The sequence below is a fragment of the Schistocerca serialis genome, chromosome 6 (genome assembly GCF_023864345.2).
Source record: "Schistocerca serialis cubense isolate TAMUIC-IGC-003099 chromosome 6, iqSchSeri2.2, whole genome shotgun sequence".
Taxonomy (NCBI): Eukaryota; Metazoa; Arthropoda; class Insecta; order Orthoptera; family Acrididae; genus Schistocerca; species Schistocerca serialis.
In genome coordinates this window covers 410,934,238-410,954,771 of record NC_064643.1, presented here as the reverse complement: position 1 = coordinate 410,954,771, position 20,534 = coordinate 410,934,238, and the positions used below count along the sequence as shown (strand labels likewise).

Here is a 20,534-nt window from a genome sequence, read left to right as displayed (position 1 = left end):
TTTTTTTCAGAAACTCATCTCCCTCCAAACGGAAGCGCTGCAAGTGTTGGGAGGCTATTGTTTTCCTTGCCTCTTTATTCTGATCGGTTAACATTCTTGGAACCCACCGTGCACAAACTTTTGAGTACCCCAATTGTTTAATAATCGTGATCACACTGCCTTTACTAAGAGAAATAATGCGACACACTTCATCTGCAGTCACCCGACGGTCACCACGAATGATGTCATCAACTTGCTGAATGTTGTGTGGAGTCACTGCACTCACCGGCCTGCCGCTCCGCTTTTCGTCAGTCAACGGTGTTTGCCCTTCAGCTTCCTTACAACGACGAACCCATCGTCTAACAGTGCTGACATCCACTGTCACAACACCATACACCTTCTTCAGTCTTTCATGAATGCGTATGGGCGTTTCACCTTCTGCATTCAAGAATTCAATCACACAACGCTGTCTCAAACGAACATCGATGTCGGCCATCTTACAAATTTCTGCTGTGCTGCCACCTGTTGACACAGAAAGTTACTACTGCAGTGGAGTGCAGAAGAAGGTTTGAGTAATGGCGCCAAATTCAAATTTTTCACTTAACTTAATTTCTTTAAGTAGAAAAAAAATGGGAGGCATTACTTTTTGACCGACCCTCGTAATACAACTCACTCTAACCAACACCAAATCAAAAGTGAAATTTAGAGGAGAAATTTTGGAACCATTCCTCATAAAAACAGGCTTAAGACAAGGTGACTGCCTATCACCATTACTTTTCAACTGTGCACTGGAATACATAATGAGAGAATGGTACAAGGACAATCCAAAGAGGATAAGAATTGGAAGTGCAAAAGATGATATTAGCTTAAACTGCTTGGGATTCGCTGATGATCTTGCTCTCCTAGCCAACACCGTTCAAGAAGCCAGGCAACAAGTGAAATCACCACAAGAAATAGCAGAAAAAGTAGGCCTTAGAATATCATTTGGAAAAAAAAAAAAAAACCGGAGATTATGCTATCTGATCCACCACTTGCAAACAAAATTACAATATGAGAACAGGAAATCAAAATTGTTGATAAATTTAAATATTTAGATGAAATAATAACATACAATCTAAATGAGAAGCCATCATGGCAAAATAGAATAAAAAAACTGAACTATGCAAATTACATTACCAAAACTACATACAACAAAAAAAGCCTATCTATAGATGCAAAATTAAAACACTATAAAACAGTTACACAACCAGAAATAACGTATGCAGCTGAAACTATCTTCAAAACAACTAATACAGCAGAAATTGACAGAATACTAAAAATAGAAAGAAGAATAATTAGGACATGTATAAATAAACAGTATAAAATAAATGGACATTGGAGAATAGCATCAAATGAAACAGTATATAAGAAAATAGAACCAGTCATGAGCACAATCAGGAAGAAATGCATCTCATTCTTTGGACATCTGATGAGAACTCCAGAAAACAGAATTAGTAAAAAAATAATACAAAAATTGTGGAATAGCAAGAGTGACATTAAATGGATCACAGAAATTAAGGAAGATATAAAAGAACTTCAAATTACAGTAGATGACCTAAAAAACAAGACAGAGAAAACCAGAACACTGCAAGACCCACAAACCAGACTACAATTGAAAATCAATAAAAGGAGTACAGGAAGAGTTGTCTCAGATGAAGAAAGAAAGAAACTATCTGAAAGAATGAAGAAATATTGGGCAGACAGAAGAGCAAAACACCTTTCATATAAGAATAGCCTCTAATAATTATATTACCTAAGTATATTAAGTTATTGTCGAACCAAATTGTATCCATGTGTAACAACTTGTTTAGAACTTTGTATTTTTGACTACAGTGGTCCAATGAAGGCCATAAAATAAATAATAATAATAATAATAATAATAATAATAATAATAATAATAACGGTGAACAACCAAAATACTGCTTAAAGCTATTAATGCTTATACTAGCTAAATTTAACCAAGTACATTTGAAGGAAAGGCAATGTTTTGAAACAGTTTGTGGTGTAATATATAACTGGCAGTGATGCAGGAAGGAGCCTATTGACTTGCAGTTAGCATCAGATTAGTCTAACTTAGAACATAATGTTCAGTTGGTGGCAATACTCCATTTTTTTCTATTAATATATGCCAGTTTCTTTTCTTCCATTCAAAATGTTAGAGTGCTGTCATGTTGAAGGAAGCCTGTGACATATTGCAGACACTTTAATTCTTGTTCTTTGTATTCACCACAGGCCCCTAGTCACTGGAAAGTGTCAGAAATGTGGTATCAGTTGCTTTAATATTATCTGTTCCTCTGGCTCAAATAGGGATCCAATTCAGATAGTACTAAAAAGTATAGATTACCATTTACAACTGATCAGTTACATCATTGTTTGATATATTTCTGATCTATGTGTAAAAAAAAAGTGGAGAAACTGACCCAGGATATAAAAACATATGGGATTGTAACTGATTTATTTTCTTCATTAGTATTTCATTTTTATCCAAAGATGTCAATTGCATGTAGCATATTAAGTTTCCTAATAAGCAAATGATCTTAATAGCAAAGATCTGCATTACAGTAATTCAGATAATAAAAGGCATGTATTATTATTATTATTATTATTATTATTATTATTATTATTGTCAATCACAATTTATTCATAATGTGAACTAAAGTCCCGGAAAGTGTCAGTTTTCTGTCAAATAATGTTTGTTAGTAATATCATTAATTTATTTGTTACAGATTATTCAGAATATTCTTCTGGCAGCTTATGTTTTCATCCTTCCCTTGTCAATGGCAACTCTGCTCACTTTTATCACTTTCCTGATGTACCTGAGAGGCATTTTGCTGAACAGCTGACTAGAATGGACAGTGTAAGTTTTTTAAGTATTCATATTTTAAGAGCTTTATTTCTTAGTGAACAAAGACTTTATGTAGTGCTAACAGATTAGTTTCAGGGGGGCTAAGTGTCTCTTTGAGATCTTGTTTCATAGAAATTGTTTTGGAAATGTGTAAATGAGAAAAATATGATGATAAATAATAGACATTTTTGATAAATATCCCAAACCAGAAACTACAAACTCTGCTTATGATATACAGATGTGTTATTTTATTAGAAATAAGGAATGGGAACAAAAATAAAGAATGGGGACAAGGCAGCAATGATAAGAGAATACTCATTATAAAATTTAATCTTTTGTAACTCAGGATTTATTGTATATATTTATTATCTGTTTTGATTCTCATTTAGTCTTGAGTAATTGTGGTGTTCTGTGACAAAGTAGTAACATGTTAGAATACGATGAACCCACTTTTGTAATTATTAACTACACAGCAATATTTTATGTCACAGAATCCCACAACTGTTTTAGTCTGTTAAAAGTAAACCATATGCATACGGATATTTGGAATACTAATGTTACGAAATATGACACAGATAAAAGGGAGAGAGAGGGATGGGAAATGGATGCATTCTGACAATTTATGGCACTCCACAGTAATACTTTCAAACTATGTTTATAAAATGGCCAGCCTCTAAATTTTTCATTTTGAATGAGAAAGAAAGAAAGAAAGAAAGAAAGAAAGAAAAGCCTTAGCAGAATACATACAGGGGTATGAGAAAAAGACAATCTGTTGTGAGGAAGAAACACATAAACAAGAAGTAAATTTTGTAACATAGCTTTTGACCTGGCATTATAAATCGGAGTACTCATGAAGATGTAAAGCTTGCTGCCCTCTTACTTCTTGTGAATACATTTTAATATGTCTGGGTGGTAAGTTATTATTACTTACATCTAACATTACAATGAAAATAATCACTTTTTGACAATATCATGGAATTAGATAGACAAAAAAATCTACTCAACAAGCGGTGGCATGAGAACACATGCATAAAAGAAGATTATACTTATGCAAGCTTTCAAAGCCAGTGGCTCTTTCTTATGGCAGAAAGCTTGAAGGGGAACAAGGAGGAGTGAAGAAAAAGGACTGGAGAGGTTCAACAAAAGGGGTAGATTTTGGAAAAGTCACCCAGAACTGTGGATCAGGGGGACTTACCAGACAGGGTCATAAGGAAAGACCGATTGTTCAGTGATCAGTCTATCCTTCTAATCCCATCCAGTAAGTCTCCCCTGACATACAGTTCTGGGTAACTCTTCCAAAATCTTCCCCTTTTTCTAAACCTCTCCAGTCCTTCTCCTTTACCCCTCTTCTTTCCACTTCAACACTTCTGCTGTAAGAAGGAGCCACTGGCTGTGAAAGCTTGCATTAGTACAACCTCCTCTTATGTGTGTGTGTTATCTTTCCACCACTTGGTGAGTAGATTTTTTTTACATGTAGCATTGTATTATACATACAATTTCCTACTTTCATACCAATTGTTTTACTAATATTAGTAACATTATTTGTCAGATTTACTCAGTAACTGTCTTATATTATATAGGTCTGCATTTCTTGGCAAATTAATATGATTGTGTTCAGACAATGGGCTAGGTTTTGCTGTTTCATAAACGTGTAAATAGTACAAAGAATGAGTCTGCTATTATTTTGCATTTCTCTGAGAATATGATAAATTGTGTATGGCTCTATGGCAATTTATTGCCCTTTTCATTACTTACACAGCTTAGGTATTCTATGAGAGATTACTTTTATCTAGAACTGAGTTTGATTATTTTTCTCCATCGCTGATAAGCAGATTATTTGTCCCAGTGATTAGATTAAATGAGTTTTTCTTTCATCCCAATTGATCTGTAGTGAGGAGGTTCTCCAGGAATGTAGAACATGTCAGAAAAACAAAAAAGTTTTTATTTATTTGTGATGTAATAAACATATAATAGAACTACTACAATACTTATTTTCAATGCACACGTTACTGCACTGAAATGGTGCAGAAGTTAGATTATACAAAGATGAGGTGACTTACCGAACGAAAGCGCTGGCAGGTCGATAGACACACAAACATACACACAAAATTCAAGCTTTCGCAACAAACTGTTGCCTCATCAGGAAAGAGGGAAGGAGAGGGGAAGACGAAAGGAAGTGGGTTTTAAGGGAGAGGGTAAGGAGTCATTCCAATCCCGGGAGTGGAAAGACTTACCTTAGGGGGAAAAAAGGACAGGTATACACTCGCACACACGCACATATCCATCCACACATACAGACACTGTATGGTGTCTGTATGTGTGGATGGATATGTGCGTGTGTGCGAGTGTATACCTGTCCTTTTTTCCCCCTAAGGTAAGTCTTTCCGCTCCCGGGATTGGAATGACTCCTTACCCTCTCCCTTAAAACCCACTTCCTTTCGTCTTCCCCTCTCCTTCCCTCTTTCCTGATGAGGCAACAGTTTGTTGCGAAATCTTGAATTTTGTGTGTATGTTTGTGTTGGTTTTACTGAGAAATTCATCAATGGAGTAGGAGGAGTTGGCCACCAATAAATCCTTGAGGCTTATCTTAAACTGAATTTCATTGGCTGTCCAGCTTTTTATGGCTGCTGGCAAGTTATTGAAAATGTGTGTTCCTGAATAATGCACATCTTTTTGTACAAGAGTAAATGACTTTCAATCCTTGTGAAGATTACTCTTATTTCTAATATTGATTCCATGAGCTGAGCTGTTGGTTTGAAAAAGTCATATATTTTTAGTGACAAATTTCATTAAGAAATATATTTATTGGGAAGCAGTAGTTAGTATCCCTAGTTCTATTAAACAGGCCTCTGCTGGATGTTCTTGGTTTCACACTACATGTAACTCCTACTGCACATTTTCATGCCCATAAAAATTTAGCTTGGTTTGATGAATTACCCCAAAAAATAATCCTATATGACATTATGGAGTGAAAATAAGCATAGTATGCCAGCTTTTTCATTTTTATATCCCCTATGTCAGATATAATTCGCAATGCAAATAGAGATTTGTTTAGATGCTTTAGCAGTTCTGTGGTGTGCTCCTCCTAGTTTAATCTATTATCAAGCTGAAATCCCAAGAATTTAAAACTGTCCACTTCTTCTATCTGCTTGTCATCATATGTTATGCATATACTCTTGGGACACCCCTTACAAGTTCTGAACTGCGTGTAGTGTGTTTTTTCAAAGTTTAGTGACAAAGAAATGGTTGGGAACCAGTGATTAATGTCCACAAATATTTTATTAACCAATCTTTCTAAGACTTCACTTGATTTGCTATTTATTGCAATGTTTGTATCATCTGCAAACAAAACGAACTTGGCATCTGGTAATGTTACTGATGAAAGGTCATTGATATACACAAGAAAAAGTAAGGGTCCTAGAATGGAACCTTGTGGGACCCCACATGTAATTAGTTCCCAGTTGGACGATTCCTGATAGCTTAATACATGTCTCTTTCTTAGTAACAACCTTTGTTTCCTGCCAGAGATATAAGATTTGAACCATTTTGCAGCATTTCCTGTTACACCATACTATTCTAATTTACTTAAAAGGATATTGTGATTTACACAGTCAAATGCCTTTGACAGATCACAAAATATACCAGTTGCCTGCAATTTTTAGTCTAATGAATTAAGTACATTTTCACTGCAAGTATAGATAGCCTTCTCAATATCAAAACCCTTTAGAAATCCGAACTGCGACTTTGACAGTATGTTATTTGTGATAACATGGTTATAAAGCCAATTGTATCTTTCCAAAAATTTTTGAGAATGCTGGCAAAAGTGAAATTAGATGGAAATTTGATACTATTTCTTTATCTACCTTCTTAAACAGGAAATATTCCACTGATAAATGACTGGTTACACAGATAGCTTAACATGTTACTCAACTCAGAATCACAGTCTTTAATTAACTTTGTTGATATTTCATAATACCCACAAGATGTTTTTGATTTTAAAGATTTTATGATGGACATTACTTCTGCTGGGGTAGTGAGGGTCAAATTCATATTATGGAAGTTCTTGAAATGTTTGGTCTGAGGTATCCCATGGCAGCATCCACAGAACCTAACAACCCCATCTTTTCAGTAACAGCTATAAAATGTTGGTTAAAAAGTTTTGCAACACTATACACATCTGTCACCAATGTATCATTTACTCTTAGTGCTATTTGCCCCTCTTCATGTCTGGTTCTACTGGTCTCCTCCTTCACTATATCCCATATTGTCTTTATTTTGTTATCTGATATGACTATCTTTTCCTTGTAATATATTTGCTTTGATGTCTGTATTACAGTCTTTAATATTTTGCTGTCTTTATTGTAATGTGCTGTAGCATCAACATCAGAACTGTTTCAGATTGACAGATACAGTTTTCTTTTTGTTTCACAAGATACCTCTGTTCCTTGAGTAATCCATAGCTTCTTTGTAGACTTTGCTGTAACTTTGGTTAGTTTTGGGGGAAAACAGTGTGCAAACAAGGTAACCACTTTACTAGCAAAAGTGTTATATTTTTCACTCATGCCATGAGCACTGTAAACATCAGTCCAGTGAATGTTTCTGAGGAGTGTCCTAAAATAATCAATTTTTGGCTTATTGATTACCCTCTTGAGTTCATATGTAACAATTTTATATCCTGTTCAGTATTAATATTTAACAGAAGGAACTGCAAGTCATGGTCTGAGAGGCCATTGATTATTGGTTTTGTAATATAATTTTGTTCATTGGACTTCTCTATAAAGATATTATCAATGGCTGTTTGTGAGCAATTGGCTACCCTAGTTGGGAACTTTACAGTGGGAATTAAGTTGAATGATAGTGTTACTAACTCAAACAAGTTCTTATTGGGAGAGTCTTCAAGGAAATCTACATTGAAGTCACCAGCAACCATTATTTCTTTGTTTTTAGTTATTAAATAGGCAAGTACAGCTTCAAGGTGGATTATGAACAGATTAAAGTTACCTGCAGGTGCTTGATATATATTTAAAATTATGAAGGTGTTTTTTTTATGAAATTCTACTTCTGTTGCACATGCTTCCATATGCTGTTCTATGCAAAATTTATGAATGTCTACATTCTTAGATTTATGACAGTTCCTGATGAATGTGGCAACTCCTCCTTTCTCCATTTCTGCTCTACAAAAGTGAGATGCTAACCTAAATCCTGTAACACTTAAGTTCTGTACCAATTGTCACATGGTGTTCAAAGAGGCATAATGTCAGCTGGGTTTGAGGATCTAATTCATCTAAGCAGATAATTAATTCATTAATTTTATTTCTCAGTTCTTGAATATTTTGATGCAATAAAGATAGCTGATATTTCACATTGACCAAATTAAAATTGGGTAGAGTTGAATTTTCTGCTGATTGTTGAAAACTCTTAACCAACAGCTGTTTATGCTGATGTAATAAGCTAGAATTATGTTTTTTGGTTTCTTTCTCATACTGAAGGTTTGTCTCAGTCCTAACCTCTCTTAAAACTTGGTTTCTTTCTGTCCTCCCTACCCTGAAAAAGGGTCTTTTCTGAATCCTATAACCAGTGGTATTTTATCACTCATGACAGTGCCTCCCCCCTATAACTTTCCTGCTATTTTACCAGCCAGTTTACCCTTCCCTTTCCTGTTGAGGCGAAGGCCATGCCTAGTATAAACCTACCTATTGAGAGAATCAACAGAAATCACACCAATGTGTGACCCTGCACCTCGACATCAGCAGCTGTCATTGTTTAAAGAACAACAGGCAGATAGTGAAATAAACAGTGAAGAGTAGGATAACTCCTACATTTGGGTGAAGAGAGAGGAACATCTTAATTGAGGCTGCGATGGCTTGACAAGCAGTGGCTCTGTTTTTGAAAGATATGACATTAACAGTATGGAATGTGCTTTGGTAATTGCGTACTCCACAATTCTGCTGTTGAGTAGTGCCACTGACAGATTGTGACACAATTGTTGGATGCCAGTATGGTTCCAGTACAGCCTGATCAAAAAGTTGTTTGTATTCTTAGATAGCATAAGCTGACTCTAACTTGAAGTCATGAACTTTCGGGACAATGTGATTGGATAGTTAATTGCTTGTATGATTTTCTGATGAACTGATGACCTTCTACATTGAGATGCCACTGATTACCTCCTTTTGTACTATGGTGCCATTTGAGTTCTTTGATTGTGTAATGGTGTATGAGAAATATGATTAAATTGTGAAATAATGCTGATTTATACCTAATTTTTATTGTTTCTAGGTAAAAACATAAATCGGAAGCATGATAAATCATATCATGAATTTGAAATTTTTTAGAAATAATGTGGGGCCCTTAAAACTAATGTAATGTATGTTTCAGGTAAAAATTCATTTTATAACTCTCAACGGATATAAAAATAGAGGTCTATCAAAATAAACCATTTCATTTAAAACAGGAGCTGTTCAAAAAACTTGTTCCTCACCAATGTCTTGGTGCCATTTGGTCACGACGTGACAAGAACAGAAGCCATGAAGCTGCTACAGTGCTGGCCACTGTAAATCAGTTCAATGCTGTTTCATTCCGTGTCATCAGTACAGTCCTTATGGATCCTGACATCCGACCAAGTGAAAGGGCAAAGGTGATAACAACATGGATAGACATTGCTCAGGTACGTATAACTGTAGATGTTAAGAGAATATAGCCAGCAACTTATTCTGAATTTAGCTCAATACAAATAAAATATCAGCCTAACACCAGAACGTCTGTTGCTAATCCACGTGTATACCAAACAGGTGCAAGATAGGATGAGGGAGTGAGAACCCCGTAATGATAGCTGCAAATGATAACAGGAGAATTAAATAGGTAAAAAGCATGGTGTATTTGAATATACAGGATACAATGAGAATGCCTACGGAAGGCGAACATGGCACCAGCCGCTCATAGAAGCTATCGCAGCTAAGTCAAGACTGAGCAATGTCTGGAATGTTAGGAGTGTGAAGGAAGGTGTGTGTTGTTAGGTCAGAGACTGAGGGCAGAGAGAGGAATTCCTGCTGGAACTGGCACTGTGGCCCACATTGCCCAGAACCTCATATGACTGTCTTTCCATCCTTCCTGTTGCCTGTTACATGCAGTGCTTGTAAAGTGTGCTTTGCCAGAAACCTCTAACCAGTGGGAACTATTCTCGACCTGTGATGTAGGCCAGGTTTGGCGTAAAAGTCATGGGAACAGTCCTGCGAATGGTCAGCAACTCAAATTGCCAAAGAGTGACAATTTGAGAACTCAGAACATCTAATCAAACATTCACTAATTCCTTCAAGCAGATGGCCACCTGAACAACCCTCTGCCTTACCACAGGAGTGGCACCTCACAAGTTTACAATATTTTGTCAAATGCTTTTTGGAAAAATGGGTTACCCAATTGTTAGACTTACTGGCTATGGGAGGGTGAGTATTAAACAACCTTAAATTTGTTGGTATTGGGACTTCATTTAACAAAAATGTATAATTGGACACTCTAGTGGGCATAACTGATGATGGGGCTGGAGATTGTTCAACCTGTCTGTGCAGACCAGGCTTCAAAGACCAAAGGAGTGGTGTGGCAGTGCAGTGGGGTGTAGAAGTGAGGCAACTGCACTAAAGATGGATGTTGTGTTGCCCACTTGATAGCACGTGCATCATGAATTGGTGGTACAGATCTTCTACACTCTGTCCAGTGGTCATTAGAGGGTGCTATAAGGGCTGCATCATTCAATGAAAGGGGTATAATTTTGAAGGGGCTCTATTCATTAATGATTAACATCTCATTTAATCCAGAAGGGCATAACTTTTCAAAGTAAGTTACATCAAAATTCTAGTAAAAAAAATCAGTGAAAAAAGTTAAGGGGATTACTGTTGATACTGAAGTTATGTTGGAGATCATTACAAAATAGGAGAGGAGCAGTGGGTAGCCTTTAAATATGCGCAATCTTAATTGGGGGTCATACCAAATGTAGATTTATATTTTGTCATTTATAACACACAAGAACTATGTATAACGGTCTTGGAGTCGTCAATGAAAATGTAGAACTTCCACAGTTATTATGCTGATTGTAACACATATATTTAAGAGGATGTGTTGATCATCAGGCATTAGCTAATTTTTAATCAGGTAACTCAATAAAGCATTAAACTTGCTGCAAATACTGTCAAGATACTGCTGAAGGCAGTATACTCTACAATTTCATTCTATTTTCTACTTTTCAAGAAGGATAGTTGCTCCTTAACAAATTGATACAAATCAAATGACTACTACTCCTTTATGTGAAGTGGGGTAGTCAGTTGAAAAATTGAGATTAAGACTGACTGTACTAGTACATTTAAATAGTGATACCTATTGAGATTTAATAAACATGAATTTGGGTAACAGGCGGACAAAATGGCTCGTGATTAAATCTAAGGGGAGAGAGAAATTATCTTTACCCACTTTACAACCACTTGTCCTGCTTCCCTAGTGATATATATATATATATATATATATATATATATATATATATATATATATATATATATATATATATATATATATATATATATATATATATATATATATATATATATATATATATATATATATATATATATATATATATATATAATGTCTTTAAATATGTCTGCTTGTGTCTGTATATGTGTGGATGGATATGTGTGTGTGTGTGCGCGAGTGTATACCCGTCCTTTTTTTTCCCCCCTAAGGTAAGTCTTTCCGCACACACACACTTCATTACCGAGTCCTAGTTTGTTAAAGACCAATGTTTTGGTATATTACATAATACATCTTAATCTTCACATGCTCTTCATGTAATTAAAAAAAGTAACACACAGACTGATTTAACTTTTCTAATAATTAATCAGTACCTGTGGTTTGCAGTCTCACTATGTTCATGAGGAAATTCTTCAGGCAACACATACATACATACATACATACATACATACATACGTACACTATGTGATCAAAAGTTTCCGGACACTCCCGACAATATACGTTTTTCATATTAGGTGCATTGTACTGCCACCTACTGCCATGTACTGCATGTCAGCAACCTCAGTAGTCATTAGACATTGTGAGAGAGCAGAATGGGGCACACTGCAGAACTAACAGACTTCTAACGTGGTAAATGCCATCGACGCCTCGCTTGGTGTAAGGAGCATAAACATTGGACGATTGAACATTGGAAAAACATTGTGTAGAGTGATGAATTATGGTACATAATGTGAAGATCTGATGGCAAGGTGTAGGTGAGGCGAATGTCCGGTGAACGTCGTCTGCCAGCATATGTAGTGCCAACAGTAACATTTGGAGGTGGTAGTGTTATGGTGTGGTCATGTTTTTCATGGAGGGGCCTGCACTCCTTGTTGTTTTGCATGGAACTATCACAGCACAGGCCTACATTGTTGTTTTAAGCACCTTTTTCCTTCCCACTGTGGCATCTTTCAACACAATCGAGCACCTATTCATAATGCACACCCTGTGGCGGAGTGGTTACATGACAATAACATCCCTGTAATGGACTTGCCTCCACAGAGTCCTGATGTGAATTCTATAGAACACTTTTGGGATGTTTTGGAATGCCAACTTCATGCCAGGCATCACTGACCATCAATGATACCTCTCCTCAGTGCAGCACTTCATGAAGAATGGTCTGCTATTCCCCAAGAAATCTTCCAGCACCTGATTGAATGTATGCCTGCAAGAGTGAAAGCTATCATCAAGGATATGGGTGGGAAACACAATACTGAACTCCAGCATTACCAATGGAGGGAGCCACAAACTTGTAAGTCATTTTCAGCCAGTTGTCCGGGTGCTTTTGATCACGTATTGCACATACATACAGAATGTAAAATAAAAGACAGGGATTGCATTTGACATTATACTAAAACACAAATTTTGAGTGTACCAGGAGTACATAGTTAATACCATGGAAGCAAAAAGACCTTTACTTCAGTTAGGCAAATATAAAGTGTTTGTATCCCTACATGGGTGCCTCAAGGATCATAAAAATCCAGGCAGACTTTGCCAAATGTCTTAGCTTATAGTTCGCAAAATTCATTGAGAAGCACTAGGAGTAGATGGCATTGAACAACTGAATCAGTACACAACATTGACATCATCTGCCACCTTTGTGGCATGATCTCGATCTCTGTTATCAGATTATACAGTAATGAACAAATACATAATTGTATGTCATAGTCAGACACTAGATTTTAGATCACACATTTCGTCTTCAGGCCCTCTCTCTTCCTGATAGTTGCTGGTTGGCTGTGACTTGGGGACAACCTGTTTATGTGAGATATAGCATTGCTTATAATAGCCCTTCTCATACAATACTCAGATGATTTTCCAATTAGAAGCAGAGCCAGAGGAGAGGAGATGCCACTAGCCAGCATTACAGTCATCTTGTAGTTCTGGTGATGTTAGTCACAGATGTGTGAAGCAACACTATACAAGCTAATTTACCCATTCTCGTGGGCTGTGAGTCAGTAGATTGTTTGTAGCAGACAGGTATTAATTATGTGGAATGGACCCACTATTGTGCTGATGCATTTCAGATGTTAAATCTGGCAGGTAAACAGAATGCGATGTTAGCATATGTTAAAAGTATATTTCAGTTGAGCAGACAGTTAAATTGTAACTGAGATGCAGTATGGGTAGGTTGCAAGAAAATGGTGTGCCATGCGAATATGAAAGGCATCACATAAGGGCAGCATACTGCCAGCTGGGTAAGCCATGAAAAACACACACCTTATTCTGATGTCAGATGACACAGCATAACTTCTGTGGAGTGGAAGAAGGGCGCTCATGACATGGAAAGTAATGGCTGCCTGCTTGGAAACAGCAAGCAGGGATCTGGAAGAGTAGGGGAAGATAATAGCCATATGATGGCTCTGCATCAGCCATGCACACACCTGGGGAAAAAGAGGGGGAAGTGTGAATGTAAAATATGACATCCTGTTCAATTCATAGTATTGCTGAAACAAACTGTAAATACTGTGCATTATTTTTGACTTGTACAATCAACACATTTTGTGTAATAAAAGAACTATCCTGAAGAGGTGGGTACCCCTTTAATGAAAGTAACATAGCCTTCAAATATATTATGAGAACTATACCCATAAGATCAGGCTTGCAATTCAGTCTCATTTCAGTAAAGAGAATTGAATAGAAAACCATTATCCTATTTACAAATCGATCTACTGATAATGAATGTGAGGAAACAGTGATGATGACAGAAAAGTGAAAATTAATGAGAGAACACATCCTATAGTTTCAATGAATATGAATAAAATTTAAACTTAAGCAGGCTCACTCATAACATAGAGGAGCAAAAGTAACAAAAAAACATAAACTGTATACCAGGTAGCACACTGATTAAGATAACAGTTCCTTTCTCAAGGCAGTGACATAATCGATGTATGTATAACACATTGATAAAATGGGGAAAATGGATGAGGAGATTGTGGTACTGCTTATATTGGCAGGTAGCCTGATAAGTTCCCACAGTGGACACGGTACCACTTATCTCTTGCTGTGGCTGCCAGCATGGCATGTGAGTAGCCCAAGCCCCCGTCCATCTCACTATCAGTACATGGTCATCAACTTGAAAGTCTGGTCATATACTTTCAACATATGTGGCTTTCTTCTCTAAGTTTAACACACTGCAAACATTTAGACAGATCTGCACTGTCTTGTGATTGGAGGCCATAGGTATGCTTGAAATGTAAGGGTTACTCTGATGGTGCTTGGGGCCAGGGATTTCTGTGCTTCTGAACATCTTTCATAGTACTGGGTTTGACTCATGGTGGTTCCACCAGAGGGCAAGGATGGTACTGCTTGTCTGCAATGGTGCTTCAAGCTACTGTAGTACATGATTACAGAGCAGTTGGGAGACTGCTCTGTAATCATGTATTAGTCCAAACTTATTGGTAACAAATCTATCAGTCTGTCTTCGAATTGCTTCAATATCCTCATTCAGTGCAGACCCCAAATACTCAAGCAGAACTCAAGCATAGGTTGCACTAGTGTCCTATATGAGGGTCTTCTTTACAAATGAACCACACTTTCCAAAAATTCTCCCAATAAACTGAAGTGAACCATTTACTTTCCATACTACAATCCTTAACATGCTCATTCCACTTCATATCACTTGCTGTGTTATACCCAGCTATGTAAATGACGTGACCGTATCAAGCAGACCACTACTGATGCTGTATTTTAACATTGTGGGTTTGTTTCTCCTACTCATCTGCATTAACTTTAATTTTTCTACATTTAGAGGTAGCTGCCATTCATCGCAACAACTAGAAATATTTTTATAAGTTGTCTTGTGTTCTCTTACAGTCACTCAATCATGACACCTTTCTGTATGCCACAGCATCATGAGCAAGCTGCTGCAGACTGCTGCTCGTCCTATCCACCAGATCATTTATGTATACAGAAAATAAACAGCTGTCCTCTCAGGCTTCTCTGGGGCACTTCTGATGATACCCGTGTCGCTGATGAACACTCACTGTTAAGGACAACATACTGGGTTCTAGTACTTCAGAAGTCGTTGAACCACTCACATACCTGCGAACCTATTCCATATGCTTGTACCAGATTTGATGCAATGTTCTGTGGAGCTGGTAGAGCTGTATTTACAATAAAAGTTAGCTGCATTGGTAATGTACAGTAAGATAGTTCTTACAAACACTTGCAAGACATGTTTCACAGTTGACACAGTGCCACTACTATGGAAGTATTCCTTACAGGGTGACAAGGAATGTCCCAATAATGGAGTCAGTGATTAATTGCACATATATTTTATTTATGAAATGCAATACAGTAGCTTGTCTATGATGTAACATAGCTCAAAATGCGCTGAAGTCTTTGAATCATCCACAGATGTCCTCTTTCTCATTTGCCAGTGATCCATGTCACAGTCAGTATCCCCATAATCAGCTTTCACACTATTTCTCAACATTTCACCTCTTGAACAGCATGCAGGAAAAATGAACATTTAAATCTTTCCATGGGAGCTCTGATTAATCAAAATGAGTCATGATGGTCACTCCTCACTATATAGATGTCCATCACTAGAATATTTTTGCATTTGGAGGAGATAGTTAGTTATTGAAATTTTTTGAATATTTTTGCATTTGGAGGAGATAGTTAGTTATTGAAATTTTTTGAAAAGATCTCACATTAAAAAAGAAACACCTTTGTTTCAAAGGTTGAAACCCCAACTCGTGTATCATATCCTTGCCACTCTGTCCCCCGTTTCATGAAAGTACAGAATGACGTGCCCTTCTTTGAACTTTTTCGATGTCCTCTGTCAATCCAATCTGGTAAGCATCCTACACTGCACAACAGTGCTTTAGCATCTCTTTAGTAGCTCTGTTGCAACTTGTTAGTGCTTTGCCAATATCTCTGGTTCACTCTCCCTTCAATATTATCTATCTGATTGTACCTATTTAAGTTGGCATAATTGTAAGTCCTGGCAGCCTTCAGCTGAATTGGCAACCTTCACTTTTGTGAAATTTATTGTATAACCGAAATTTAACACATTACTTTTAGCACTCATGTGGATGACCTCACACTTTTAATTATTTATGGTCAACTGCCACACTTTGCACCATACAGATGTCTTGTCTAAATTATTTTTCTATTGGTTTTATCTTCTGATGACTTTATTAGACATAAATGACAGCCTCATCTGCAATCAGTCTAAAAGGGCTGTCCAGATTGTCACCTACATCATTTATGTAGACGAAGACCAGTAGAGGGCTCATAACATCTCCACATAGAATGTCAGATATCACTTCTGTTTCACTCAATAATTTTCCATCAGGTACTGCAAAATGTGACTTTTTTAAAGGAAATCGGAAATACAGTTGCACAACTGGGATGATACTCCATAGGCATACAATTTGAACAGATGCGACAGATGTGGCTTATAGATCACAGGATAATGCAAGACTTTTCTTCTTCTTCTTCTTCTTCTTCTTCTTCTTCTTCTCTCTGTCTGTCTCTCTCTCTCTCTCTCTCTCTCTCTCTCTCTCTCTCTAAAAAGGTACTCCTTTTGTCAGTACCTTGGTCATGGGCTTGGTGACGGTAGCATAATCTTTGATGAAATGGTAATGGGGAGGGAGAGAGAGAGAGAGAGAGAGAGAGAGAGAGAGAGAGAGAGAGAGAGAGAGAAATTGATAGTGTTCAGTGCCTTCGTATCTATATTTGCATTGCTTTGGGTTTCTCTTAGTATTTTTTCTCTGGAAATGACAACTCCATTTGCATCTTTCCTTTTCTCTGTTTTTGAAATTCCCTATGCCCTTCATGAATCTAACTTCACTCTACTTTACATCTACATTCACATTTCGCAGTCCTTTGTGAAATGCATGGTAGAGGTGTCTCCCATTGCACTACATATTAAGATTTCTTCCCATTCCATTCACATGTGGGTTGCTGGAAGAATGATTGATTAAATACCTCTGTATGCACTGTAATTTATCTGATCTTTTTTTCCTGGTGTCTGCAGGAGAAATACATAGGAGTTGTAATTTACTCTTAGGTTCCTCACTTAATACTGGTTCTTAAAACTGTGTAATTAGTCTTTAACATGATAGTTGTTGCCTATTTTCAAGCATTTTACTGTTAAGTAAGGTTTTTCAGTATTTCTGTGAGTCAAACTTGTGACCATTTGTAATGCCCTGCTTTGTATACATTCAAATCAACTGTTGATCCTAGTTGGTGTGGGTATCACATGCTTCTAAGATAGGGCATACACCAATGTTTTTAAGCAGTCTACTTCATTCTCCCAGTATTCAATCAATGAACCTTAGTCTGCCACCTGCTCTGAAATCTACCGAGTCTATGTGATTGTTCCATTCCATATCAGCACAAACCGTTACATCCATGTTCTTATGTGAGTAGACTGATTTCAGTTTTGAATAGTTGATATTGTAGTCACAGGAAACAGCCTTTCCCTAGAATGACATTTTCACTCTGCAGCAGAGTGTGTGTGGATATGATATTTCCTGTCAAATTAAAACTGTGTGCTGGACCAAGACTTGAACTCGGGATTTCGAGTCTCGGTCCAGCACACAGTTTTAATCTGCCAGGAAGTCTCAACCTTTCTCTATTTTTTGAGGAGCACAATTTTTTGTTTCTAAAACTTTAGTTACCTTAAATTTTCCAGCTGTGCTCTGTGTTCCCTTTGACATGATTTGAAAATTTCATTGTTTACATCCCTCTTGTCATGTCATGCTGTCTCTATCTGGAATTGAGGCCATGACTGACTACTCTACTGAAACCCACTTCTGCCATTTGCTGTTTTTGCTCATGCCTGTTAAATCTAGTAAATAGAGGTACTCTTTGTTTTTAGGACTGTATACTCTTTTATAGTCACTTTAGCGCACGATGATGATTCTGTGAGTAAGAGTAAGACTATAAATCCAAAGGTCTGGTATGTGGTCCTCAGTTTGTATTGTCTCTTTCAACTGTGGCAATTATTTATTAATGTGAGAAATGTGAAATCCTACTGTGCTTAAGAGACCATGTTTAAATGTAAGTCCCCCTGTAACTGGACGAGTAAGTCAGTTCAGAGAAAGTCAAAAGCATGCCATCTCCATTAGGACCATACCTGACCACCTCTCAAATTGAGGACAATTTTACCTTTTTAATGGTACCTTATAATCATTTTCTCAAATATTTTCTAAGAAAAATTAAATTTAACAATAGTATTACAATTTCAATCAATGTGCACTCTTTTCAGTTTCTTGTTATAGTTCCTGACACATTGTCTTCATATTAACACCAGCTGAATTATCATCAGTGACAAAATTTCTAAATAAAAATGTTTCCTTTATTTTCAGGAGTTAAGAATACTGAAAAATTTCTCATCATTAAAAGCAATCATTTCTGGGCTACAGTCAAATCCTGTGTATAGACTGCAGAAATCATGGCAGCTTCTACCCAGGGAGAAGGTATAGTAACTTTAATTATTACTTTGTGTTGTAGCATGTGATCATGTAACTGCCTTATTGTAAAAGAATTAAAGTGCCTTATTGATCAGATTAGTTTACAACAAACACTGACTATTACAGCTCTCAAGAAAGATACTGAAGGAAAATTAGATGAGCTAAAACATTTATAAGAAGGGTCATTCAGAAGGTATTGTAAAAGTAATTCAAGTAACTGTATTTTCCAGACTTACAATTATCATATCTTCTGATACTAGTAGCCCATTGTTATACATAGGAATGCACCATGTAAAACAAATCAATGAAATGTCTGTAACAGAGTTAAACTTTTTTTCCAAAAGTTTCTCAAAGATGCTTCCAAGGATCTAGATTGTTTGGCACACAGTGTTTTTTTTCTTTTTTGTGTGTGTGTGTGTGTGTGTGTGTGTGTGTGTGTGTGTGTGTGTGTGTGTGTGTCTGTGTGCCTACATAGTGACGCAACTATTGTGGTGTGGGTGATAAAAATATGAAATAAAGTCCAAAGGTTTCAGAAGATCTGACATAGAACTGAAAGCACCATGTAGATTGAGAATGCTGTGGATTATTTGTACAGATGAGTTCATTGCTTTCATACAAAAAAACTAGTAGGCAGGTACTAATGAATAACTGTGTCACTGGTTTTCATTTGAGAATATTTTGTTTTGTAGTGGATCCCGGTGTGCTCAGATAATACTGAGGTGTGAAAACAAAGGTCCTCTCGAAAGTGTAGATGTTAACATATGAGGGCTGTTCAGTAAAGAATGATCATAATTTTTTGTGCTAAAGTTTAATCTCATGATATTCTGTTAGCTTAATGTGCAACAAACACACCATAGTAGTTTCATTGTTGGGACTCCTGGTCCCCACCTGTGTGAGGCACGCAATGTCAGACATGTTCAGTATTGCCTACTGCTGCAATGGAGGTAACATGGAGGAACAATATGCGGCTTTGAAATTCTGCTTTCGTCTGAACAAATCTTCAGCTGAGGCCTATACAGTGTTACAGGAGACCTATGAGAGTCTATTCTTCCCTACAGCACAACTTAAAGGTGGTTCAAAATGTTTAAAGAGGGGAGACAATCAATTTCAAAGGAAGGTGGACCCAGTACTCCAGTTACTGCTCTTATGGAAGAAAACATCAACACTGCTGCTGTTATTGTGAGAGAAGATCGAAAAATTACCTTAAGATCACTTTCTGAAAGACTGAACATTTCATTGGGTGCCATCCACATGCTGGTGACTGAAAAATTACACGTGACGTGTGTTTGTGCACGATGGGTTCCAAGGGTGTTGATTCCTGAACAAAAAGGACATTTGCATGCAGGTCCGCATGTAGTTAAGATTGATGTTAGAGGAACATCCAGAGTTTCTTTCAAATATAATCACTGCTGATGAAACCATTTTGATCCTGAGAGCAAACAGCAAAGCTCCATGTGGAAATCCCCTTCATTACCAACCCCCAGAAAAGCAAAAGTGGTTACTTCTGCTGGGAAAGTTGTGGTCATCTCATTCTTTGATATTCATGGAATGGTTTATCAGCTGGATGCTGCACCACGATAATGTGTGGCCGCATATTGCCAATGCTGCTGATGAATATCTGAAAAAAAATCAACGTGAAGTGCATCCTTCACCCTCCCTATAGTCTGGATTTAGCCCCATGTGACTTT

The 20,534-nt window shown here is 36.9% G+C and overlaps 1 protein-coding gene across 2 annotated transcripts in view; it reads left to right on the top strand.

Annotated features, from left to right (window-relative positions):
- LOC126483758 (ral guanine nucleotide dissociation stimulator-like 1) overlaps nt 1–20,534 on the top strand; it is a 579,195-nt gene that overhangs the window by 508,285 nt on the left and 50,376 nt on the right. For both annotated transcript variants that reach the window (XM_050106903.1, XM_050106902.1), the window contains exons 6-8: nt 2,745–2,875; nt 9,315–9,527; nt 18,742–18,852. In XM_050106903.1, the coding sequence (XP_049962860.1) occupies nt 2,745–2,875; nt 9,315–9,527; nt 18,742–18,852 (455 nt within the window). The remainder of the gene's footprint in view (nt 1–2,744; nt 2,876–9,314; nt 9,528–18,741; nt 18,853–20,534) is intronic.